Source organism: Porites lutea, chromosome 7 (assembly GCF_958299795.1).
Source record: "Porites lutea chromosome 7, jaPorLute2.1, whole genome shotgun sequence".
NCBI lineage: Eukaryota > Metazoa > Cnidaria > Anthozoa > Scleractinia > Poritidae > Porites > Porites lutea.
The window spans coordinates 30,795,556-30,821,494 of NC_133207.1; the positions used below are offsets into that span (position 1 = coordinate 30,795,556).

The 25,939-nt window shown below is 40.0% G+C and overlaps 4 protein-coding genes across 6 annotated transcripts in view; 2 read left to right on the forward strand and 2 right to left on the reverse strand.

Moving 5' to 3' along the window:
• Positions 1-1,595: 1,595 nt before the first annotated feature.
• LOC140943130 (uncharacterized) lies at positions 1,596-3,804 on the forward strand. The gene is made up of 2 exons (XM_073392189.1): positions 1,596-2,403; positions 2,994-3,804. Exons 1-2 carry the CDS (start codon positions 1,710-1,712, stop codon positions 3,302-3,304), a joined length of 1,005 nt encoding a protein of 334 aa, XP_073248290.1. The 5' UTR covers positions 1,596-1,709; the 3' UTR covers positions 3,305-3,804.
• Positions 3,805-4,960: 1,156 nt separating this feature from the next.
• LOC140943862 (GTP-binding protein 2-like) lies at positions 4,961-16,737 on the reverse strand. 2 transcript variants are annotated; one of them, XM_073392979.1, is made up of 11 exons: positions 16,518-16,737; positions 16,404-16,430; positions 15,433-15,729; positions 13,072-13,269; positions 12,472-12,646; positions 11,696-11,912; positions 11,148-11,283; positions 9,572-9,630; positions 8,624-8,795; positions 7,866-8,027; positions 4,961-6,417 (listed from the first exon to the last, which is right to left on the reverse strand). In XM_073392979.1, the coding sequence occupies exons 1-11, from the start codon at positions 16,605-16,607 to the stop codon at positions 6,256-6,258; spliced, it is 1,695 nt and encodes a 564-aa protein (XP_073249080.1). In that variant the 5' UTR covers positions 16,608-16,737; the 3' UTR covers positions 4,961-6,255. The 2 variants fall into 2 exon arrangements, with proteins under 2 accessions (XP_073249080.1, XP_073249081.1); XM_073392980.1 differs by lacking the exon at positions 16,404-16,430.
• A 3,021-nt stretch (positions 16,738-19,758) lies between these two features.
• On the reverse strand, positions 19,759-24,558 carry LOC140942537 (uncharacterized). Its single transcript, XM_073391453.1, has 3 exons — positions 24,429-24,558; positions 24,194-24,253; positions 19,759-21,355 (listed from the first exon to the last, which is right to left on the reverse strand). The coding sequence occupies exons 1-3, from the start codon at positions 24,471-24,473 to the stop codon at positions 19,814-19,816; spliced, it is 1,647 nt and encodes a 548-aa protein (XP_073247554.1). The 5' UTR covers positions 24,474-24,558; the 3' UTR covers positions 19,759-19,813.
• Positions 23,531-25,939, forward strand: part of LOC140942536 (uncharacterized) — a 136,293-nt gene continuing 133,884 nt past the window's right edge. For both annotated transcript variants that reach the window (XM_073391450.1, XM_073391451.1), the window contains exon 1: positions 23,531-23,537. In XM_073391450.1, the coding sequence (XP_073247551.1) occupies positions 23,533-23,537 (5 nt within the window). In that variant the 5' untranslated portion in view covers positions 23,531-23,532. The remainder of the gene's footprint in view (positions 23,538-25,939) is intronic.

The following is a 25,939-nucleotide window of genomic DNA, read 5'->3' on the forward strand; positions in this document are numbered from 1 at the left end:
ACAAGAGACTTGTATAGGACCTCGTTTAATAATGCACTAGTGTTAAAACGATGCAAACACAGATGGCACTGTTCGTTAGAGTTCTTTCTTCGCAACATTGTGATCTTCAACCAGTCCAACCATTTGCTGTATATTGTTAAACCATTGTGCAATCTTGTCCTCCATGGCACTAAATAACATGGTGACCAAAACAAGACCAAAGAGAATGTAACCAACAAAGGCTATTGTGTGGTGCATATTCTGGGGAACGTAATCACCAAGACCTAATTAAAGAAAAACATGTAAAACTCTTAAAGTAAATTTCCCAGCAAAGTTTCTTTTCAATTCAAGCGCGCATTAAAGGCTAATTTGAGAATAAGACTTAAGTGGGTCAGGTAGCGTACTTTTGTTCAGACAAAGGGCACTAATCAGGGATACCCAAAGACTGTTTTCTGTAAAATATCTGTTCGAAGAAGTATATAGCTGCCTAGAAGCTTTTATAGCGTGTCTAGATGACCGTTCAACTGATATGATGTACGATTTTCAAAGCGATATATATGCAATGAATTCCCTACGATTTCTGAAGTTTAATTCTTCACATTTCTCTCCCCAGGTTAAGCTATATTTTGTAGAAAAAGAAACCTAGAATCTTCAGATTCGAGAATGTGATGGAGAAAGGAATCAGAAAAATTCTCACCTTGCAACTAAATTTTTTTGGGAAAATAAGACTGAAAATACGCCAAGTTGCCCCAAGATGACTGAACGGATACAAATTTCATAGCACCGCTTACAATGCATTTCTATAGAGATCTAGAATTACTCTGGACAGCCTAAAAAGTGTTTTCAATGTATTTAGGAAGGGAACCGTCGTCGGCTGGCCCTGACTAGGCACTCACACGACACTCTCACCCTCCCACTCGCGACAAATATGACAGACTGCTAGCTGGTTTTGCTTTAACGTTTATCGTGTTCCTTCGCACCTTGTAGTCAGGTCCATAATCTAATTGTTCCATGGCCTTCCACTGCATACATATCGCTTATATTTCAGTATAAACGCAGTCAACAGACTAGTCAAAATTGAATTGTGCTACCTACGGTCATTCCCAGTTTCACTTTCCGATGTTGCCAATAAATTACCGTGGAACCTCTCCTTTGGGGCACCTCTATTCAAGGGACACCTCGATCCATTCAGGCGTCACACAATTTGGTCCTAGAAAAATGTTCACATAATCTGCGTTTCTCAGTACCTCCATTCAATGGACACTTCTATTAAGAGAAAAGGGATCGGACACTATTTCTGGGTAACCCACATTTATCCTCCATTCAGGGGACACCTTAGCACTCAAAAAGTGACTCAGACAGAGGTTTGATAACTTTAAATTTGCACTAATCACAATGATGCTTTCAGAAACTGAACAATATCATTTAAATCAATGTACTGCAATAGTGGAAATTCAACAAGCAAATGCAGTATCACAGAGGTAAGATTAAGATGATTTTTTATACATCTGGTTGCTTTGCAATGTCTGCTACCGATTAGTCAAGAAGAATGAAGAATGAAATTTTGTCTGCACCTCCCGTAAGAGACCCCCGGGGTTCGATTCTTGTAAGCGACCACCTCCAGTAAGCGACCACTCAGTCTTTGCATTGTGGGTGGTCGCTTACGGAAGGTTCGACTGTACTTTGTACTGAGAAAGCAGTTAAGGTTCGTTAATTTAATTACGAAAATCATGGGCAATACAAATCCTGATAATCAACGAGGAAATCAAGCCCTCATAGACGCTGAAAACTACATCAAGAAAGGTTGCGAAATAATACAGCGAGAAGCGACCAGAGTTCGTCATGAGCAAGAGTCCATCGATGCGATGTCGAAGAAACTAGACCAGGTTCACTTCTCATCGACTGTTAAACTCAACGTTGGTGGTCAACACTTTACCACAAGTGTGCAGACGCTGAAAAAAGATCCCAACTCCATGTTAGCCGCCATGTTTTCCGGGAAGTTTGAGATGAAGCCTTCTGAAGACGGTTCTTTCTTTATCGACCGAGATGGAACTTTCTTCCGGTTTATACTAAATTATCTTCGTAATGGCGAGCTGATTTTACCAGAGGGTGCTACATTCCTCAAGGAACTCGAAGCAGAAGCTAAGTTTTATCAGCTGCAAGGGATACTGGATGAACTGAAGCCTAAAGAACCGAAAGTATTAGAGGAGTCGGTGATACTGACGAACGAAGAGCATCGAAGAGTCATGAAAAGTTGGTTGCCTGAGGCTATGAAAGGGCAATGGCGCTTGCTATTTCGAGCTTCACGAGATGGCTTTGCTGCTTCAGCGTTTCATTCCAAATGCGACAACAAAGGACCTACAATCACCGTTGTAACAAGTGGTGGAAACATTTTTGGAGGCTTCACTGAGAACCCTTGGATGCGTAAATATAACATAAATTGATGATTGATATGTAAAATACAAATTAGCTTTATCGAGGAACTCGCTCCTGATGAAAGGTTGAGAACTTTAATTCCAGTTTTATGTATGTCGTAAAGCCTGTGTGACAAGCATTTGTGCATTAATCCGGCACCCTTGTTAATTTCCTTTCCTCGTTATTCTGAAGCCTCATACTTGTATACCTAGGCCACACTAACTAACAAACACCAGTGCATAGGATTACCACAGATCATACTCATTGAACCAGGATAAGTCCATGAACAGGATATTGGTAACTTCTTTATAGGTGGCTTAAACTTATTTCTACGTTTCTCAGAGGAAAACTTTTCAGTAGAAAAGATACTGGCGATGGTTTCAGGCCGAAATTTCTTATTCTATGCAAAGGAGCAGGTGTAGTTAGGTATCTGCTTGGGCAACGGAGATCAATATAGGTTCAGGATCAAAGAAGTGGAATGAGGCAGAAAATGTTTGAAAGGTTTAGATTTAAAGAAGGTTGAAATTTAAATGTGTAAATTACTGTTTAACACATAATGTCTGAATATGTATGTCAGGTGTAATCACTGTTATTCACAGGTCATTGTGAATCGGTGTCATGTCGCCATGCCTTCCTGTTCAGCTTTGTAAACCCAAGTGGCCTGGGACCGACCAAACTGCCGCTTATCTCAGGGATGGAATCAACAGGCATCATTTGTATTACCACCCTTGGACCAGTGTTTGGCAGTGGGAGTGACTTATGGATATCAAACAATGCAGACGAAAGTCCCAATAGTAGAAGCAAACTCGGCCACACCTATCAGCTCCCACCAGGACAGCAGAGCACGTTCTTCACAGGTGTCCAAAATTTCACTGTCACAGATTACGAGGTGTTTGGACTCCGCCAGTGACAACTACTCAGCGGGTGAAATAAACTCTTACAGCTAAAATACTCCATGCTTTATCCAAACGTTATAACATAAAGCTATAGCTATTTAATGCCTCATTAGGAGTGCTAGGTACTCAGAAGTATGTTTCTTTGATACTGTTCGGCTTTAATTTAACAAAGGTGCAAAGCAGGGCCAAATGAGAGCCGTAAATTAATGAACTTGGCTTAATTTTTTTAAATAGGAGCCGCTTTAATTGTATAACTTAAAGGTTTTCAGAAGGAAATATTTTCTTCACCTTGACTAGTCTCCCGCGACATTTTGTAGTAAAAAGCTCACTAATCTAACGTTTATGCCTTTTACTTCAGGAAGCCTTCTCTTCGTGAAGAAGACTCTCGGGACATTTGACCTTGTCACTGACTTCAGGCGCAGTTTTTTGTTATCGTTGGTAAAATAAAAAAGATTGAAGATGAATGTGTCAGTTGTTTGCTCCGAGATGAGACTGCATCCCGAGATGCTCTAAAAAGAACCTTATTATCCGCTTTTCGTTTGGCTTTGTGACCGACTGAGTCCAAAACTTATGTAATGTCACTAATAGCAATTCATAGGCGCTTCAAAGTAATTCATCTCGGTTTACAGGAAATTTGAATTTGCCTTTGGTTTCCACTCTATTCGTAATGCGGCCTCAAAAAGGCACATCATTTTGTTACTGACTTGTCTTGTATGTGTTTTCTACCAGCCGTACAAGGGCAGTACAAAAGAAATGATAAAAAACTCCAGGGCTAAGTATTTCAATTATCAAAACTGTACTGTTCCTCAGTCTATGCACTTAACTCTCGCTCCACATATACACCTCAAATAAACTCACTATTTTAGCGCAATTACTCACGGGTCTGAGAGTGTGCACGATATTAAGGGGAGTTGGCTGTATCGGAATTGAGTAAGCCGGAACCATGGCTCCATATTGTATCTTTTAATAGCTTTGCATTACAACATCAGTTCTGTGCAATTACTGTGAGGAAATGGGGAGTGAGTAAAACACAAAATTTGGTTTTATTATCTGAGTTACTACACCGTAGACAATTGTAAAGTTTTTTCTTCAAACCTTAATCAACCCAGTTGACAAATCTAAATTCTAGAGACCTAAGAGACATGTACAAACAGGCTATGCTGTGCTGCAACGGCTGCGAACACTGCCGCCTCTCGTTGACCCCTAGTCTCCCTCCCAGCCGCTCGGGCCGGAGACACGCAAGCTCCCGCCTCCGGCCCAAGCGGCTGCGAAGGAGACTAATTGACCCCCTTCCCTGGGCACCTTTCGCAACACTTGGTAGCCTGTTCCCAGCTGTCCAGGCGTTTAGATAGTAGAGCGCAGGCGAAAAATTGACGAGAGAAAATTGCGAGGAGCGAAAAGGGCAAAAAAAAAGGGAAGGAACGCCTGTAAACTAAACATATCCTTACTCTCGCCTCAGTCTCTCTTGTCTTCAAAGTAACCCAACTGTCTTCATTAACCCTTTGAGCCTCACTATTGACCTCGTCTCCAGGGCTTTTCTCCCATTTTCAAGACGAGTCCCGCGTATTGTAGAGGTAGGGATTGTGTGAAAGTTTGGATTCTATTTGGGACAAGTCCAAAATACAGAGGGGTGTCCAACAGGAGGTCGAAGACAACTAACAGAGAGACAATTGAAAGAAAATCAGTATTCATTTCTTAGAATACAGTTTCCAGTAAAAATACACACAATCAGTGCGCGTAGCGCTAAAAATTTCCCACTTGGGACTTGAGTAAAATGCCCGAGAAAGGACCTTAAAACGAGACCTTAAGAAGGACTTATGTCACACTTAATTTGCAACACATTTTAAAAGTATGTTTACATATTTACAGATAAATCTTCCCATTGTTAAGTTACAGTAAACCGTGGTGAAAATACGAGAAACTGAACAATGACCATTTCCACGCTTGTAAAACTTATAACCTTCATTACCGTCAAATTAGACTACCACGAGTTCCAGGCGCCTTGTCATTAAATAGGTCCTTCATTTTCCCTAATTTAACCCAGCAACATTGAGTTTATTTGCTGCATGCGCGACTTTATGATTCGCACCAAATTAAGAACTTGCACTCATACACTGTCTACACTGTAGACGTCACAATTTTGAAACTGTTTGCGCGACAGCCACTCCCTAACAAACCTCACACCAACACAGAACTATCTGGCTGTTTAAAGCTGGCAAATGAGATGCCAGGTTATCTCGGTTGAACAAAACATTACATCTCGCTTGAGAACCTGTTCATTCCTCGTAAGATGAAATTTCGTCCACTATCACCTCCTCCCAACATCTTCGAAATACGTTCCCTCGCTCGGGCATGTAATGGCACGTTCTGCTTCCTGGAAGTATCAGAACTTTGTTAGTGGTTAACAGACTTGGTTACTCATCTCTTCTCTCGCATAGAGCAAGCATTCCTTCCAATCCCAACCTTCGATCTTTTGCATGGGAAGATTTGTTCAGCCTTATTCATCGATGTTAGTTCTGTAATCACTTCCAGCTCTGCATGTTTGCCCAACAGCCTTGACTTTGCCTGTTTCAGGCGATCAGTTAGTGGATTACAGGGCGAAGTCAGAGAGCGGTTATTCCTGCTCACATCTCTTTGCGTTGCCCCCACAAACTGAACGCCTTGAACAGGGTACCGCTTGATCCTCCCTTTACCTCCCTCGAACGTTTTGTTATATTAATCTCCACAACTTCCACTATTCTGTCAATCTCCAATCCTCCCTCCTTAAAATAGAATCTCCATCCTTCCTATTAGGTGCGAAGGCGTGTTCAGCTTTTGCCAGAGTGTCAAAATTGAAGTATTCTACTTTTTACACTTGGCCGACATTTCAGGCATACTTCCATCACTCCCGTCTTCATTCTTGTAGAAGAATCGTTGTATTCGTCCCTGTCCCCTTGGCCACGTACTGAGTTACCAGCTCGCTCGGCTATCTACCAGGGACTGCGTTATGGTAAATCACACTTTGCACTTGTCCAACACCCTTAGTGTGGCCTTCTCTGAAGAAGACCCTCGCTCCTTCACGAATGTACTCCGGCTGCTTCATGAACTTGAAACGAACCTTTGCTCGTTGACCAGTCCTCAGAGAGTCCTAGTAAAACAGAAACGTAATAATAAGCAGTTTAATGACTGAGTATCCTGTGGCACTAGGAGCCTATACCCTACGGTCGTCACTTGTTTCCATCCGCCAAACTGACATTTTCCTCTCAGCGGCTCTCACAAGACATTTTACTTTTCTTACACGAAATTTCTCTGTCTCTTGAAATTTCTGTTCATAAAAGTCTAAGTCTCTTCAATTTTTAAGGAAAAATAAATTCAAGATGGCACGAGTAGGATTCGATCTCGGAGCTTCGGCTCTGCACTGCATCACTTTAACCCCTACACCACCGAGGATATGCTGACTATAAATGGTTTGATTTGAATATATATAGCAACAACAATAACCCTTACCCTAACCCTAATCCTAACCCTAACCCTTACTTTGTGTACGAATCATAAATCTGTCAACGTCAGTTTGGCGAATGGAAATAAGTGTTGATCAATCCCTACTTCAAAAGCTCGAGGGAGAATGGATACAAGCTTACCCAAAGATTTCTAGGATAGTTTGGGACGACAAGCGTTGGTTATGATTGGTTGATGGTATTCAAGGCAACCATACATCAACCAATCATAACTAATGCTCCTCCAACCGAACAATCCCAGAAATCGTTGCGCCGAAAGCTTGTGCCAAATTCCCCTGATAGTTTATGGAATGGATTATGGATCAAATCATGAGATATAACCCGGCATTACAAAGTTCCTGAGCAGTACTTTTCTTTGGTGCTGTTTATCACGCTGTGCAAGTTGATTCTAACTACCGAGCCTTTGAATAAAATCCTTGGAGTGACTACGAAAAAAGGCTAGCCTGCGAGCAAGCTCTCCATTTGGGGGAGTCGCGAGGAGTCACGCGAGAGCTGCACGCGAAAGGAGACGCGAGTGGCAGGGATGGGACAAAAACAGCTTTTCCCTCCCTGGCTTCGCCTCTTGCTCGCGCGTTTTTTTTTTCCGCTCGCTTCGCTTGCAGGCTAAAAAAGGCTAATGGGCTGCTCTTTCCATTGGTCGTGCATTGCTTTTGTTATTTAAATTTGTAATGAGCGACACAAGAACCAATGGGCTTCTGATTTGTACATAAATATCAATAGGAGACGTCAGCAAGAGTATCGCTATGAAGCTTTTATGAAATCGTACGGTATGATTATTCAAATAAAAGCTACTTAGCGTAATTTCTTATCACAATACACTGCTTGAGTTACCCTGAGTTCTTTCCAATGTTTTACTTTAACGTCTTGACCCAATGATCCGGATCAGCCTGCGTAACAGGCGATATTTTCTGCTTTTTCAAGCGAGCTGCAGTGTAAGGCAAGCGCGAGGCAGGCGTGGAGCGCGAGACACGCGCAACGGGAAAGAAGCGTTATTTTTGGTGCTCCTCGCTCGCCTAAAAAACGCAAAAAGGAATACCTGCTATGCAGGCGAGATTAGGATTATGTGTATATACTATACCCTGTTCATCTCCTCAATGACTGCTGTTTGAATAACGTTTCCAATATAGACAGTGGCTTGAAAACGTTTGCTTATCGAAGTGGTGTGGAATAGTAGAAACACCTCAGCCCAAAATCCATAGCATGGGCGTGGCTTCTGAACAGGGTCTGCGAGAACCATACCCTGTAATAAACACAAACAAATCCACGTCATCGAAAGCCAACATAACAAAATAATTGTGGTAAATTAAAATAGCTATTACCAAGAAAAAAAAATGGTTGCATTTTACAATACAACAATACTACTATTTGTGATTGTACTAAAATGCAGAAGGATGTAAAGATTGTGAACAAGAAATCACAGACATGCTACACAAGGCGATTTTTAGGGTAACAAAGGCAGCGAATAGCGTTCTGAAAAGGCGTTGTCACTTGCATTCAGTTACCAAAAGTGTCAAGTATTTTTTTTGGTGACCAAACAAACTGGCATAAAATATGAAATGACCCTTTATGACTGCAGCCCCTCAAATCAGTGCTCAGAGAAAACTGGAATTGACCCTTGGGCAAGCACTTCTCACGTTTTGTTTAACCAGGGCAACTACTTGCTTGTCTTAGCTAAAGATTTAGTCAGAGGAAGAAAAGTGTGGGGAAAGTGGGCTTTAAAGGTTACTTGCCCAGCAAGAAAATCTACTTGTCCCAGACGACAAGATAGGACATTTTTCGAGCCCTGCAAATGCCAGGTTCTTACAGAAAGCCTAGAAGTTCACTCATTAAACTTACTCGTCTGAGTAAGTTCCTATCCATTCCACTGATTGCCACAGTAGCAGCCTGGCCTGCCCGCACCACACGGCAGGCAGCACGGTTCCTCTTCACAGATGTCACAGTAACTGGATGGAAGGAACCGTCCTGCAATGGACCCAGGAGAAGTTGATCACCTTCACGCAACACACCCCTGACAAGAAAACAATCAGACTGGACTTAAAATAGTGCAACTTTGTAACTGTACATATTTTACAAAGTCTTATTCAATATCTATAACTAACAAAACTGTGATTATTATCAACAGTTCAATTCATTGCTAACAAAAGAACACACAAGGAGCCCTGCAATTCCCCGAGGGCCGCCTTGTAGGTCATGTACTGGAGTGGGAGAAGACTGCTGGCCAACTCGCTTGAGTTCAACTTTGCCTGAATGATATTTAGCCACATTTAAATTCATGCTCTATGAATTGCTGCTAGAAGACTTTCAATCAAAATCCTGTGATAGTTTGCTGTATTTCTGTAGTCCAAGTCTCTATTATTTTTCCCAAGAAGTGTAAGCCTTCTAATTAGGCAAGTATTTTTTCAGAGTACTCCAGTTTATTTGAAGTGATTTTGTAACAAATAGTTACAGTTGTATGGTGAGTCCTGGGACTCATCTTGTGAAAAATCCTGAGTCCATATCCATAACCAATGAGTCCCAGTTCAAAAAATTGAAAATACTTGGGCCTTTACAGTGTGTGTAACCAGACAGTTAAATCACACAAATAGGATATTCTACCAAAAAATCTCCGAATAAACCTATTGTTCTTTGGATCCTACGGGACGCATGCCATGAATTATTTTGCATCTTTGGGGATTTTTATACTTCAGGGACTCAGGTACAGAGGTAAAAAAATCACTGTTATTTGTTGGAAAAACAACATTAGCCTATTACAGCAGTAGGACAGGCTGCCTTGTCTGTTTTCACCTTTCTAAAGTTCCACCGACTACAGGTCCAGTACCAGGAACATTGAATATTTTGTCAACCTAGTAACAAACACAACATATTACAAACGTCAAACTAATCTCTGTGCTCCCTTACTGTAAGTCTTTCATTGATAGGGGAGGAGATGGGGAATGGGCAGCTTGTGTTCTCTGTGGACCCAACAAACTATCATGGAAAAAGTCTGGCTAATCAACAGAACTTGTGGTCTTGCATAAACAAAGCTCTACTGTGTAAAACCGATTAGTGCCAAAGTCTCAGGGGCATTACTTTGGTCAAAAAGGGGAAAAAAAAAACAAGAGGGAAATGTTAAATAAAATAAAATGCAATTAAACAATGGGGATGTTCCAGGAAGGAATTTTCACTTGTTGGTCAGTATAAAAATAATATAGACTGCAGACTGGGTATAAAATGCAGACTGCCGACTATGTTGGTAAAAACTGTGCTAATTGGTGCTAGTTAAGGTAAAATAAGATCAAAAGATCGCTAAATAGCATAACACTTGAGTTTAAGTTCTAAATACTCCTCAAAATTTTGGTGGATGTGTGCCGCCCAGTTCTCCAAATCCTGAGCCTGACCAAAATGCTTTTTTCTACACCCACTTTTAGACCTGGTCTCTGTCTCTAACATCCATGAGAGGGGTCACTGAGAGGCAATGTACATGTTAACATAGGTGTCAATCATATCATCATCGCTTAGAATATAACGTTGGATAATATATTTCAGTTATTATTCACGTATAGGTGAGTAACCCCTTCCCCCTAAATACAGCTTTTTTGCATCGCATAATGCCCCTATATTGTTGACCTTCTTGTCTGGGTTCTTCATTTCCTCATATCCCCTAGGCTTTGAAATGGAATTGTGGCAGAATTTTACTCTCACTGACACCAATTAATACTATTTTTTATTTGGTGCGTCTCAATCTCACATCCTCTATTAGCTTAAAACTATAAAATTAAATTGAATTTTCTTCTAACTCCTTCTTTTTATAAAATTCAGAGTTTCATTTTCAGTTGCCTTGAGCAGCGGCATAACCTTCCTTGCCCGTGCAGTATGCTTTCCTTCCCCACACGACGCTGACGTTGGGGACAGTAGACTACGTGACCACCCAAAGGAATGTTTGTGTGTGAGGTAAGGAGCTGGGACTACTGTTTTATGCTAGTCCGCTATCCGCTTCTCTCAGTTTTTCCTTTCTAAAGATGTTCTTATATACACAGTCCGCGTTTTATATTGTTTTATACTCAGTCCATAGTTTCTAGTCCTCATTTTATACCTAGTCCATGTTTTATACCCAGTCTGCAGTCCACGTTTTATACTGACTGTTTTCCTGGTGGCTTTGTTGCGTGCAAAAATATTTCTTAAGGGCTGGCTCTACTGCCAAAAAATAGCCCTTCATGTAGATTTGATATGCCAAATGTAAGTGAAAGCAGAACACAAACAAGTTTGCACCTGTAATAGACAGATTTAAATATTTTTGCCTTGTCAAATGACATCTACATGTAGCCTTGAAGATTGCAAGTAAAGTTTTTTTTGTTTACAAAACGATTAGAGAGAAACTCACCTGATACTCTGTTAATTCCTGTGCAAGTTTCTCCTGATCCATGGCTGATCGCGCTGGAGGTACAAGATTCAGAAACTTTTTTATGAGATTAAGATTCTCGCCAGTTACACAAGAGACCGTAAAAACTGGTGTCACCCTAAAGAAAAGAATATATACATTGACTTATTCCTTGTAGTACAACCTTTTTCACAGGCAATATAAGGTCATCGCACTTTTGGGGTTATGTATGGTGCAATAATTGAATAACCAATGTACAAGAGTATTGAGAAGGGAATGAACAATATCTACTGCACAGCACAATGGCTTACCAACAATACTTTCTGCAACAACAACCAAGCTACATTGGGTATCATAGTGAAAAACTGAAATGTACTGTATTTTGGTTGAAAACTCAAGTGTTATAGCTCATCACTGCTTCAAAATTTCAAAATTTTCTGGTGGAACATTTTTATAATTTATATGCGTAGCACAACATCAGGGACCACTTGCTAATGATTAAATAGGTAAATGTTCCTGGAATTATACAGCCGTTAAGTAAAGTAACTTACTGATTTGAAATGAAGTTTGTTGCAGCAACTATAACATCATCTTCAGTTTCAACAACAACGGGTACTTTTTTACAGCCAGGAGATTTTAAAAGTCGATCAAGAACTTTTAGGGTGTGTCCCACCATTGTTGGTAAACAGATGTCAGTTTTGTTTACGATCACTAAGGTAGGAACCTTGAGGGCCATGGCTAAACCCAGATGTTCTTTTGTAGTTCCAACTAAACATAATTTTTAACATTGCAAAATATTAATAACTGCAAGGAAACATAATAATAGTTGATTGCACAGTGTAGTAAGAGAATCATTTTAAAATTATCAATTAAGACAAAAAGTTAAATTAACTTTTAAAAAAAATTTTTTTTGCACACATACTGTACTTAAATGTATCTATGCATCTGTGATTATTTATAATTTATGGGAGATTTAAAAGAATTTAAATATATATTTTTTAATTTTCTAATTATTAGAAAACTGCACAAATTAAAGCTTGCAACAGAACTTGTAAAACTTCTTTTTTGGAAGTACTGGGGTCACCAGTTCCTGTCCAAAAATGAATGATTTCCGGACAGGGAACCAGACTGACATAGGAGAGGAATAAATGTGATAATCTACATGTGACAAAATCATGCAACCAACTATTAATCAAGACAGGGGGAGACACCAGCTACCGGGAATGTGCAACAAAGTGACTTCACACACTATAAATGTTAAGTACAATACTAAACAGTAACTCTGCTGTAAGCTTATATTTGAGCAAAATGCTGCGTTAAAACGCACCTACACCAGCGTTTCCAGCAATGACCAGCATAGCAAAATCTGGGGAATGACCCGTCAGACCAAATATTGTTGTTCTTAAATATTTGTGATGTCCAGCAAGGTCTATAAATGTAATGAGTTTGGACGACTGCTCACAAATGTCTTCTGCAGTGCGCGATTCACTGTAGTTTATAACCTAGGTAAATACAAAAAAGGGTGTAAATTCTCATTATTTAATACTTTTTTCAAAAATTCAGGTAAAAATCAATACGGAAGTTAAGATTTGTAACTAGGGCTCAATTAAAATAAATTTGGGACTGCGGCCAGTCATGTTGACTGTCCAAAGAAATTTTAGCTTGGTCTTGTCTCTCTTCTGCCTGTTCAAAATGTTAAAAATAACACTATAATAACTTGAATGTATTAGCCTAAAGAGCAAACACATAAACTGAAAATAGATGCTTGTCCTCTTGAGACACAATGGTTTGAAGTATTTTTTTCTGGCCGCCTACTTGCAAGTCCGTCAAAATACCTGGCAACCTGAAAGTTTGTCCAGGCAAATGATTGGGCCCCTTCTCATACAAGGAGTTTGGGAAAGTTAAGTACTACAGTATTTTATTGTACCTCTCCTTTACTATTGAATCCCAGTATTTCATGACTAATACTTGACGTTCTCCCACTTTGAATCTCATGAAGGTGTCGAAAAAGGTTCAACCTTGCCCGTCCACGGCCATTGTCTAACTCATCATGTGTTAAGACTCCCAGCAGGGTACTTTTCCCAGCATCAACGTTTCCCAACACCGCAAGTCGTATGTCAATAAACTACAAAAGAGCATCAAACCACTGAAATCTACAAAAATTACTAAGATCTTTGAAACAGACTGAAAAGTGAACAAAGACAAAGTAATAGGAGTTTTGATGTTACATAAATTTTTTTTGCAATCAACTGTACAGAATCAATGTTTTTATGCAATAAAAAATTACTGCAAAAGGCAAAAATTTTCTAAATCCTCCCACTTTTCAGCACTGATTTATAAGCTGGGTTTGATGTACCGGTAATCGTCTGGAATGTCTTGATCATCCCAACTGTCCCTCATAAATGGTGGCAGCCAATACAATCCAGACAACTACATGGAAACCAGGCTAAAAAAGCACAGGTAATGACAATATTCTATTTCAATAGATCCTGTCTTTCAATGAATCAGTATTCATTTGCAACAAAATATTGCATACAGGGTGCAAAGAAAGTAAGTTTCACAGCTTGCCATTTGTGCAAGCTGTAGCTAGCATGTACTAGCCTAAAAGTTGATTCAACTGGCCAAAAAAATTTTTTGATGAGCAGGAATGATTACAGTTCTTCCATAATTTGAATTACCGAAAAACCTTCAATAAGCCCAACAGCAAAATCCACTAGCCCCAGGCTATCAGGCACTACTCAGAGCTGAAAATAACGGACAGCAGGTTGCTGGTCATGATGACCAGCCAAATATTTTTTAGCCTGGACAAACCCCGAGTCTGGCCGGTCAAATAATGAATACTAATAATTTTTTTTGCCTAAGGAATATCCAGTTATGCTGGCAATAGATCGTTATTAATACATTGACCAGTGTGTAAAGAAAGAAGTGTCCGATAGCCCAGGGCTAGTGGATTTTGCTATTGGGTTAGTGAATTCTGTTCTTAACTTGCCCGACGAGCAAGTGATGTTTTTTGAGGAATTTGAATAACAGAAGAACTGTGAAATAAATTCTGCTCATCAAAAAGCTTTTGGGGCTAGTTGAAATGATGTCTGGGCTGGTAAATGCTAACTTCAGCTTGTGTGAATTGCAAACTGTAAAAAAGATTTTCTTTCCACCCAGATTGACGTTCACATTTTTGACAGCAAGTTGGTGAAAAATGCATTTGCATGTTGTAGAGTTCCTTTCCGCGGTTTTCGCGCGTTTTAATGTTACGTTCTACCTTGAGTATCATTGCACGGCGGCGTCTGAAGTCTCTAGAGGTAAAAAGTGAAGCGTAAATCCTTTTCAAACTCTCAAGGTTCAGGAAACGTAATACACATACAATTCAGCAAACTTAAGAAATTACGAAAAAAAAAATTGGGTTATTTTATCAAATCTGTATGTACGCTTGTTTTACGTTGATGTTCCGAAATGAACATCGGTGGAACTTGATCTTTTTCCTTGCCTGGCACGTGATCGAAAGTCACCTCCTCAAAGAATTGTCACTAATATTTTTGGCAAAGAAGTTGATTTGCATTGGCGAGAAGTTTGTTCCACAAACAGCGTGTTTATCATCAGAAGTCAATAAATAAATTTGGGTCATCACGCAACATTTTATTGCGAAGGGCTCAAATGTCAACAGAAATTTGCATAAAGTTGTTTACAAGAACGAGAATCTAGCGCCGAGATAGACGACAATCTTCCATCTTGATTAGCTTAAATGTTTATCAGACCATTCCGGAATCAAGTCTGCAAACGAGATTCACCTTTGACATAAAAGAAATAATAATTTATTAATTGTGCGCTAACATTTATTCCTGGAGAAACAGAGGAAAACCTGTTGAGAATTGCGATCGATTTGCCTAAATTCCTTCGAATTCCCAAAGAAGGTCACATTACTGATTACAGCAAAGCAGAAAGTACAGTACGACTTGCCACGTTGCGTTACTTTTCAACTCAGTTTGTTATTGACTTTGTTGCGTTTCATTACGACATGATGACATGAAATTAATTTACTGTGGTGTTCTTTTTCTTAGAAGGGTTTAGTGCAAAGCAGCAAAAAACACCAAAGAAAAAAGAAATCATTGCAGCGTTATAGAGCATTAAGCGACAACTGTATGGAAAATAAAATGTTTGTATCCAAAAATGACCGGTCAAAATAACCAGCAAGACCGGAGTTTGACCGGTCAAGTCCGCGATCAGGCTGGACATTGCCTGTTGACCGGCCGTTATTTTCAGCCCTGCTACTTGCTTTACATGCTGTGCATACCTTCTGATCATCTGGCACTCGCCGAACAAAGACCTCAGCTACTTCCCTTGCGAAGCTACTGCCCGTGCTTTCCACTACATGACGTCGAAGCAAGGTGGTATGAGCACCGAGCTTGGATGCCATGACATTAAGTGTGTTAAGAGATGAATCCAGCTCTTCTCTTGTAAGACCAACAAACATACCATTGTCTTCAACACCAATCTCATATATTGCTTCCCCGTCTCCTTCCTGAAGGCGCCATTTCATCTGTGTTACCAGGTGCTCCAGACGAGACGGAGAGGGATTCACAAGTTTCAGCTGTCATGATTTGTGAAAGAAAATGTTTAATCAAAATATTTTATTGATAAAATATTCTAGTGTTTATGAAGTTTATCTAGTTTCTGCAGAGTGATCTTTAACCTAAAACACACTGTATTGTATTTGAACAGGTCTTCATCGAAAATGCCTTTGATTCCCAGCCACATATACATTTGTCGGTGTGTTAGAATAAGGGCAAGGGGTGCCCAGGAAATAACCACTATAAAAAGCTTGAAATCTTAAGGGCGTACATCTGTAAGCTCTGTAAATCATAGAAACAATGGTATTTACATTAATTAACGCCGATAACCAATAAAAAAATTTGTAAAACTTATGCTCTGAGTGTCCGGTGAATAAAGCGACAGAGTTTTACATTTGAAATCAATCTCCTGGGAAACTGGTGGGAGTTGATCTGTACCAGTTACTTTACTTGATGAGTTTCCAGCTTAAGCTATTTTAAAGCAAATACGTACAAAAAATCTGTTACATGAAACATTTTCATTGAAAACATAACGGTAGTTTTAGCCGTTAGATAGGTGTAAATGTCGATCGATTGAGCTCATTTATTTTATTTGAATTTTTTTTCCCGCGCAAAGGATAAAAGTAAGCTTAAATTACAGCGCTGAATCTGCAATATTTACATCATGAAGAAAACAAAATAGCGATCAACTTACCTTGTATTCCACATTTCCTTCTTCAACCTGTTCATGACAAGATAAATTACAGACAAACAAATTGAAAACTTCTTATTAACAGAAACTAAACCTGCAAAGCTTAGGATCACCAACCTCGGGAGGTAAACTTTCGGGCATCGACGCCCGGGAAGTTTCGGCCCCGGATCCGGCTGCCGTTTCGAACAGATGTATAAAAGATTCCATTTAAAAGTTAAAGGTTCTGATAAGGAAGAAATTTCTCTGTTGGAAACCATCAGGAACCAAAGGATATTCGCGCTAAGTCGCCATTTCGTTTACTGGGTTCGTGTCACCTTCTTTGTTGATATTATTTCGGCTCATATGACACCATCAGCCTGCGGTATTTCATCAGAAAAGTCCCCGGATATTGGCCGGGACTTACTATTATGACGTCACGGTAATCACTTATATTGCGTGAACAAGTGCAACGCTTCGTATTTGAGGGAATCAAGAATAGATTAATAATTGTAGATTTTTGGGTTCGTTACAAACAAATGAAAAAAAGAAAATTCCTAAAATGGGTTCTTTATCCTCATCTTCACAGGAAAATCGCTTGCCCGAAGCCTTTTTTCCGGACCGTACCTTAAGAAACGAACGGAGGCACGAATCCAAAAAACCCTGCGCGTTTCTTTAGGCACGCGTCCGAAAGAAAAAATACACATATTATAAACAAGCGGTTTTCAAGTTAAAATATGAGGCCCACCACGTTCTCGCCTGCTCGCGCCACGATTCAGGGGCGTAGCTGGGGGGGGGGGGGGGGGTCCTGGGGTGCCCTTGACCCCCCCCCTTCCCCCACCACCAACCGCAGGCCTTCGTCTACAATATTCAGGTGGCGAAAACGCCATGACAATATCTTGGCCGTAAAAGCCATTGTTAAAAGGCCCACTTTTTTAAAATTTGTTTTTTTGCAAAGTATTTTCGTCAACGCCTCTTGTCTTTAGTTAATATGGGCCTTCATGCCGCGATAATACGACTGAGCCCGCTGATGCACGAGGGAGAGCAGCGGTATAAACCAGCGATCCCTGGATGGTGTCCCTGCTGTGAACCCCCCTTTGAAAATCCTGGTTACGCCCCTGCGATTGGATTTACAGATCAACTCTCTGGAAGACAGACAACCCTGGGACGGGCAATGATGTCCGTCTTAGTGAGTGTCAAATAAAAGGACCAACTCTAGGTGTCCGTTAAAAGAGAGTTGACTGTATGGAGCCTGCGACGGCAAGCAACACAACTTTGGGGTCTTTCTGCGGGTACCGTCAGCACAAACTGAGAAAAAAAGGAACCAAACAACTTTGTAGGTGCATCACGCCAAGCCAAGTGACAGAGTTGCTGTTGTTGTTTCATAAGAAAAAAAAAACAAGAATTAATTTTTGGTGGTTTGTTTGTTGTTTATCGGAGATGTTTGGAGAACGAGACGAAGAAATTTGGAAAAAATAAGCGTGACGTCATAAAATCAGTTCGTGTACTGGTACTGACAATTTTCCAGTCTGGCCAAGATAGTAATAAAGCCAAAATGTTCAAATTGGAGTGGGTTTACTGCAAAGAGAGCGAATTTTAGAGGGAATTTGAGTTCTTCGATTCTCTGCCAGACGCATGTGATCTTACATCTAAGTCTAAGGACTCAGTTTACTGAAGATCTGAGCCAAATGTAGTTTCTTCTTGAGGCTGATCAGTTTTATGTCCATTCATACTTTGAGACCCGAGTTACCCTATTCTTTCTTACTTTTTGCGTTGTATTTAATTTTGCGAAAATTCTATGGTTTATTCGGCGAGCTCTTGTCAAACACCAGCTAGGGAGGGGGGGGGGATTGATGACGTCTTTTGAGCGAGAAAAATTATTAGGATATTTTTCCAAACCGGGGAAAATTGTTAGGCCAAGGTAGAAGAAAAAGATTTTAGATCACATTCTTTTCTTTGTGAGACTATAACACACAGCAAAGCTTTTTCCACTTCCAAGTTAATTCTTACAGATGGCTTGCCAGACAAATGGGAAACCACGAATATTTTTATTGAAACTATTCCTGATTTTAGTTACAATAAAAATTTGCAATGAATGACCCAACTGAACAAGTTCAATATTATAGGAAAGAGTGCAATGAAGCTAAAAATAAAACGAAGGTTGTGTCATGAACCCTTACACAACAGCGACAACTAGTATAAGATTTTAAAAGAAGGTTTCGAAAATTAAACTCGTAATCAAAACGCAAAACTGAATGCTCCTTTTCGTGGAGTAAAAAAATGCTTATGATGTTCTTACACAAGAACGGATTATGGGCTCCTGAAGAAACCTTTTATAAGCAGATACCCACGCTAGCCATTCTTGGCATACGCTAAATAAAGGTTCGTCTTCCAGAGAATATTGGAAGCCTCGTTTATGACTCAGTGCCGTTTGTGTCGACTTAATATGATGCGCCCTTAATACAAGTTTCATTGTGAAAATTTTATATTCTAAAGGACTTCAAACAGGCGTAGTAAAGTTAGGAACACTCCGTATATTATGGACACCCTCGGAGCCTCGAGTTAGCTTCCTAGATAGCGAGAGTCTGATCTGTAACAGCGGAAGTTTACTTCGGTCAAAAGTCAGCAATTTATTTTGTCGGGGAATTAGTCTCTATCAAGAGATCATGTCCTATTACGATCTCTTGCTTCTGTCCATATTATTGGGATGTGCGAAAGAAGGCGACAGAAGACTGTAATAGAGTCAGTTACGTCAAACCCGTTTTGCTGGACTGGCTTTTTCAAAATAGCGACACGTTAATTAAACGCAACAAAAAGTACGAAAACCAAGCCAGCCAGGTTCGATGGGATCCCGGTGTTGAGATGGCTTAATACCGGGATAAATGTTCCCTCGGTAAATTGAACCAGCTCGGAAAACAGGGTTAACACGGCTCATGTAATCAGGCCCCTCAAAGAAGCGTGCGTGGAAAGCGTTTTCACGAGCTCGATTTTCCCTTTCCCTGTAGGGCCAGGCACGCCCAGCTAAAGAGGGTGCAGTAAACCTATATTACGCGGAAACGGACGTAGATATTGATTCTCATACTTTCTTGGTGGAAAACGAACCTGTATGAAGCGGACAACTTGATACAAGCAGCTCACCTAAAATACGGGAAAAAGAAGTATCGCGGATATTTTTTTTAACTTAGTGAAACGGTATGGCTGCGCTCATTAGAGGATTAACAACCCTTTAAGCCCTAATGAATGCAGACATAGATAATCAAATTGTTCTCTAAACAATTCTTGTGGTATTGACTTCTTCTTTAGTGATTTTTATCTCCTTTGGCGATTTTTATCTTCTCATAGCCTTTTGGCATAATTGAGCAATAGAATTATAAGAAGAAACAAGATGCATGATCAGTATTAGAAATAAAAAGGGTTGGTAAAAACAAGAATACCCATTACTCGTCAGTCTGCTCGCTGTTAAGAGTACCCATCGACAACGAGTTCAACAATTCAGCATTTTGTTGCGCGCGCTGTTCTCCAAGTTCTCTATGCTTCTTGGAGCGCAAAAACGAGTCCATAGCTTTCCGACAGTTTCTCCATTCTAAATCCATGTCCTCGGGTAACGTGTTGTACATCTTAAAGACAAGTTCTTTAATCGTTTTTACTCTTTCGGGATCTACTTGATCTTTCCCTCGGGATCCTGAAATATTCTTTCCCTCAAGTTCCACCTTCGTAAACAGCTCTCGCATTAGCCGCACGGCGAAATTCTTAGCGGAGGTGGATTTTGTTTTCAAAGCCGTGAGATATTCCTTTGACATGTAAAAGGCTGGTAAATTTGAACTACCCGTTTTGTCTTTGTTTCGTTGACTTCTGGTCTGTATGTGGGTAGGCGATTCATTTAAGACGCTCGATGTTTCGTTGCTAGGAACATTTGATTGAGGTCTGTCCGTCGTGTAAATTGCCTGCGCCTCGATAGTTACGGAGTTAGCCTGTCGTGCATTTGATGGAGTCAGGTCCACATTATTATTTGACCCTAAATGACTGTTCACTGGGTCATTAATATTCAATGCAGTACTATTTTGAGTTCCCGCCACTGTGGCATTTGATTGGCTACCAACCATAGCAGTATTTGGTTGGTTCCCGGTTGTAGTCCCATCTGATTGGCTCCCTGTTATGGCGAGATTTGATTGGTTCCTCACCACTTCAGCATTTGATTGTTTTCCCATCACTACCGCATTTGATTGTTTTCCTACAGTAGCGGCATTTGACTGGTTTCCCATGACTGGAGCATTTGATTGGCTTCCTATAATCCCCGTATTTGCATGTCGTCCAGTCAACGAAACATTTGATTGGTTTCCCATGATAATGGAATTTAGTTGGCTTCCCATTTGACCCATCATAGCCATGAGTTGATCCATTTTGTGTTCCATTCTCACAATTACAGGCAAGAGCAAACCTAATTTTTCATCATGCAGAGCATTAAGCAAGCTCATGGTGGATGTCTGGGAATTAGTATTTGATATGGAAGTCGGAACAGCCTGCTGAAGGGGTGTTTGTAGGGCACTGTTCAACACTGGAGATGAAAAGGTGTTTGGAAATGTAGAAAATTGGACAAATGAAGAAGGTGGCGGGTTGTTCTCACTTAAACCAGGCTTGGGTGGTTGAGGGATGAGTACCGATGGGTGCTGAAGTACTGCCTGTGGAGGCTGAAGTATAGCTGCGGGAGGCTGAAGAACTGTTTGAGGTGGCTGCAGTAGCACCTGTGGAGCCTGCTGTGGCTGAAGTGCATGCGGGGGCTGGGGTACAGTTTGTGGTGGCTGGGGCATTGGTTGTGGAGGAGAAAGAATTGTTTGCTGAGGATGAAGCACTGTTTGAAGAGGCTGGTACAAGGTTTGTAAAGGTTGCACCACCGTCTGTGCACCTTGAGGTACTGTCTGTGAAGGTGCTTGTACAGCTGTGGGGAGCATTAACTGCTGAGTGGTAGGTATGTCACTTGCCTAAGAAATAATAAAATTAATTTTAGTAAAATCCAACTAGTGGTCTATTATCAATGCTGTGTTCTGATTGGTTGAGCTACTACTAGGCTATATTTTATAGCCCACTAGTAGCGAAAAGCGCGGGCTTTTTGGCAGCAAAAAAGGATTAAAGTCTAGCTTTAACTAGCTAAAAATTTTTTTATTCTCGATATTTTTGACCAACTAGTTGGATTTTACTAAAACAATTTATTATTCCTCTCGCCCCCATGGCCTCTGAGTCAATAGCCCATTTGGCCTTCAGCCTCATGGGCTATTGACTCAGAGCCCATTCAGGCTCGGGAAATAATTATTAAATATTGTAATCACATTATGCATGGAGTGAATGTCTATCCTTTGCTCACCACATGGTGCAACCATTTTACAGTTGCACCAGTTCACCTACATAATGATTATTTATATACAGGATAGTACCCTAGCTAGTCCTTGAGAAAATGCAGTGCGTTTGACCTTGTTTATACACCAAGTATCCTGCTTTTCTTCAGATATATTATGTTTTTAAAAGAGAGTGACTACACTTTATAAATATGGTTGTGAGGGTGTTTACCAAGCAAAAGACAATAATAGTACCAAACTGTAATAGAGATAATGCCCTTTCAAACACCTTCCACTGAAAAATGGTACCCATTTCTCCCTTGAAGAGAAAGGGTGCCAGGGCAGTGCTTTATTTGTGGGTTGATTTTGTTGTTGGTTTCCTTTCCACTGCAAGACATTTTTCTCCTCGTAGTCCAGTTTTCCCTTCTTCTCGAAGTCTAAAATATTCAAAACTCCAAATTGATCAGGAATAGCAGATGAGGAACCAGTATGCGGAAGTACTACCTCCAAATCCTTATTATTTATCTATTTCTTGATTCCTTTTTGTATCTGTATTTTTATTTATTATTTTTAACTACTTGTTAAGAACACTGCATCCCTTTTCTAAACCCTTGGAATATAAAGCTCATTAATGAATAATACTATAGGAGAGTATCAAACTAAAAATGTTACAGCTATATACAACTGTAAGGAACCAAAGGCTCAAAATATCTTGTCATTATAAAGGCCATTTACCTAGATGACAGATTTCCCCATACCCATATTCTTTTACACCCAAAACCTAAAATACATGCCATTTTTAGGCTGTTTCTCCCGGTATAGGCCATTACAGGAAGTTCTCCCACAGTGGATGCTTGTAGTTAAGGCTAAATTAATATAGAGGCGATTATTTGAGGGAGGCAATTATTTCAAATATTGCTCTCTGGAAGCCATGTCCAAAATGTTTTGTATTATTTTCCTGTTAAATCAAAAAATAATCACATCAAATAAACTGAACATGACCTTGAAATGGGCTTTTAAAGTGTTCCAAATTTGGTTCCTTGATCAATTTTCAATGTCAATATCCTTGTCATCAGAACTTGATTCACCAATCAGTTTTGTAGGATCAGATTCCAGAAGATGGCGATTATAGGGGTGGGTGAGGGCGATTACTTGAGAAATGTGATTATTCTAAATATTTCTGTTAAAGGCAGGCAACTATTCAAGAGAGGAGATTAATTGAGGGAAGGCTTTTTAATGGACAGTAACTGAAACATCAAAAATGAAATGTTCAGAAGGTTGAGTTATCTGTCTTACTCCCTTGGCTATTAGAGTCTGTGTCTTTGTTGAGAACTGCACCCACCGCAGAGTGTCTACCGGGTAAAAGATCATGAATGAATAAAGCTTGTATCATGATATTTATGTCAAAGAAGTCTGTTTCTTTATTTTCGACTTGGTGTGGTTTTAAATGCGTACCCAAGAGATTAAATCGATAAATAAAAAATCAATCAATGACTGAATCGATGAATGAAAATGTTGTGGCCTGTCGATTATCTGTCAATGACTCATTGAATAACGGATGTAATCAATGGCTAATAATCAACTAATTACCCATCAATTACCTATTGATTACTCATTGATTTCACTGATGTCATCAATAAGTTATGGTACTAATTGGCTCCTCGACTGCATATAAAAATATTTAGCAGGTAAAAAACTCTGACTAGATCAACTTATGCAATTACGAGGAAATTAGTAGGTATTATTGACTGGTAAGTAAGCATATGTAAATGAGGTGACCCTACTAGTCAAATTATTCCCATAAAAAAAACATTCCGACAAGCAACATGGCCCAAAAAGTAGCGACAGCACGTAAAATGAAATCGTGACAAGAGACAACCTCCCTTGGCCAAATCGCGACAGTGACGGCAAAGACGACAAATAAGCGACAAGCATTTATAACCACCGACACGAGACGTTTAAAAATTCAGACGAGCGACATGGGACCCCCCCCCCCCCCCCCTGGCAGGGCCTCATTAAACTGTGCTCTGAAGTTGTCTAAAATCATTATACCAAGTCACTTGAATTTATAATAATATTCCGTAGCTAACAAACAGCTCGTTTAATTTAAGGCCGTCACTACTCCTTTTTACCACTTTTAAATTCTTCTATGCAAACAACAAATGATTTTATTGAGCGTAATTCTCTGAAGATGTTATAGCCTTTAAATTAAGTAACGGGAAAGGCGGTTTGCGTTTATTAGTTGAAACCGAAACCATGTGTATACATGTGCTAAATTACATCATCCGATTGTTAACAATCATACAGAAAACAAAAATACTAATTGAGCCGCCCGTGCTAGTGTAACTGGAAAAATACACATCAAAGTCACCCAGTTTTAATACTAAAATGCACCGTTTTACATTTTCAACGCGACGGCGAATCGCGATTGAAAGCAAAACAACACAAAATAGCTACCGAACGGTGAAGGTGGTAAAGAAGGCAAACCTGTACGAGTGCTTTCCTTGGCCTCCCTTTCCTCGGTTTTCCTTTCTTCTTAGGATCAACCTAACGAACGAACGGAATATCTGTAAGATGTCTGGTGTCAGATGCATGCTGCGGCCAGCGAACGCGTTCAGCTGTCTTTCTCCGCAGTGCTGTACAGAACACATTTCCACAATACATTTCAACGAAAGCTAGGCGATTTTTCTTATTAAATCGCCGATTAAAACCTTAGACTCACCGTTGCGTCAGATCTGATTTCTTGCTCGACGCCTGAATCCGACATACTACGACAAAATGAAGTTACAGCGTTTGAGCTATTGTTGCAGGTGAAAGAACGCGTTCGAGTTTCGTTCGTGTAAGCTGACACCAGCGATGTGACGCTCATTGACGCTCATTTCTAAACAGCCAATCACCTAACACCGTGTGTATTCGGCTTTTTTTGGCATTTGCATTTCAAAACAGGCTCACCAAACTTTGTGTTTTTCAGGGACGAGGGTCAAAAACTCTTTATTATAAACTTCAACTCACACCAACCCGTATTCGTTGAAAACGCACTAATTTATTCTGGTAAACGATGTCAAAAACAAGTCAAAATTTACGTTATAGTTTTACGTTTATAAATTACGGGGAGCGCTCCGCGTTTTTATCGAATTTGGCGTCAAATATACTCTCATGAACTGCGCCGAATGCACACATTAAACGCGTAAAAAAGCGCTCGAAGCCCAAATGTTAGCAATTTGTATTTTTTATTTCTCGTTTTCAGCTCTTTTTCTTTGGCGAGAAGAAGAACCTTCCACTGACAAACTCAAAGAAGTTCATTTTTAAAATCAAAAAAAAAAAAAATTAGGGTTGCTTGCCAGGTGGTCTGAACTAGGGAAGCTACTTACAACCTGTTTCAGGGGGGTAGCGTGAGGGTTTGAAGATGTACGTGTGTGCGTACGGAAAGAGGGGCGGGGGGGGGCATGCTCCCCTAGAAAATTTTTCAAATTTTAATAGGGGATCTGAAATACCATTTACTGCATTTTCCGCAGGACATTTTCAGTAATTTAATACGAAGGGAAATGCAATAGTTAGTTGTTTAATATACATCTGTAAGGTGTAATGTTTACGGGGGTAATCAAGAAGGTTTAATGCAAGCAAAGGGTGAGACGTCTACCCTTCAGACGGGTAAAGACACCAATATAATGCGAAAGATTTTTCAATAATCGTGATTTAATGATAAGAATGTTTTCAAAAAATAAAGAATATATATATTCCAGATTTCAGCTGTACGCACGGGCGCACGTGCGTATATGGGAGAAAATGTTACTCCTCTCAATTCTCTATTTCATATTTAAGTCTATACCTAGTGAAACACATACACCCAAAATTGGAACTTCTTTAGATTCCAGCTTAATTAAAGAGCAGCCATCCTAAATATTCCAGTTTCAAATTATAGGTTTCAAATCAAAAAGAAAAAAGAAAAACGGATTGGTCCGAGTCATTATTTTGACAAGATACCTTTACAAGGGTTCTTCCTGTTTATTATCTCAACGACCACTAGACTGCACATTAGAATATGAAACTGGTTCGTTGAGTTCAGCACAAATGACCCTTCGTTTCTCTCATCAACTAGCTATAGCAGCAAAGCCCAACAAAACACGCCAAAGCGCACAGAAAACCGCCTCTTCAGACGAGACCACGCCTGCATTTCGTCATACAGCTGGCGGGAAATTTTCCACGTCCTCGTGCGTTCTCTTTCTCTCCTTT

Excerpts from the sequence above, each read along its gene's own strand:
- LOC140943130 (XM_073392189.1), top strand. The coding sequence starts at position 1,710 with ATGGGCAATACAAATCCTGATAATCAACGAGGAAATCAAGCCCTCATA. Across the intron at positions 2,404-2,993 it reads CACTGAGAACCCTTGGATGC|GTCATTGTGAATCGGTGTCA; the intron begins GTAAATATAACA and ends TGTTATTCACAG.
- LOC140943862 (XM_073392979.1), bottom strand. The coding sequence starts at position 16,607 with ATGGAATCTTTTATACATCTGTTCGAAACGGCAGCCGGATCCGGGGCC. Across the intron at positions 16,431-16,517 it reads CCGAAAGTTTACCTCCCGAG|GTTGAAGAAGGAAATGTGGA; the intron begins GTTGGTGATCCT and ends TGTCATGAACAG. Across the intron at positions 11,284-11,695 it reads ACAAACTTCATTTCAAATCA|GGTGACACCAGTTTTTACGG; the intron begins GTAAGTTACTTT and ends TCTTTTCTTTAG.
- LOC140942537 (XM_073391453.1), bottom strand. The coding sequence starts at position 24,473 with ATGTCGGATTCAGGCGTCGAGCAAGAAATCAGATCTGACGCAACG. Across the intron at positions 24,254-24,428 it reads AAATCAGATCTGACGCAACG|GTTGATCCTAAGAAGAAAGG; the intron begins GTGAGTCTAAGG and ends TTCGTTCGTTAG. Across the intron at positions 21,356-24,193 it reads CAAGGAAAGCACTCGTACAG|GCAAGTGACATACCTACCAC; the intron begins GTTTGCCTTCTT and ends ATTATTTCTTAG.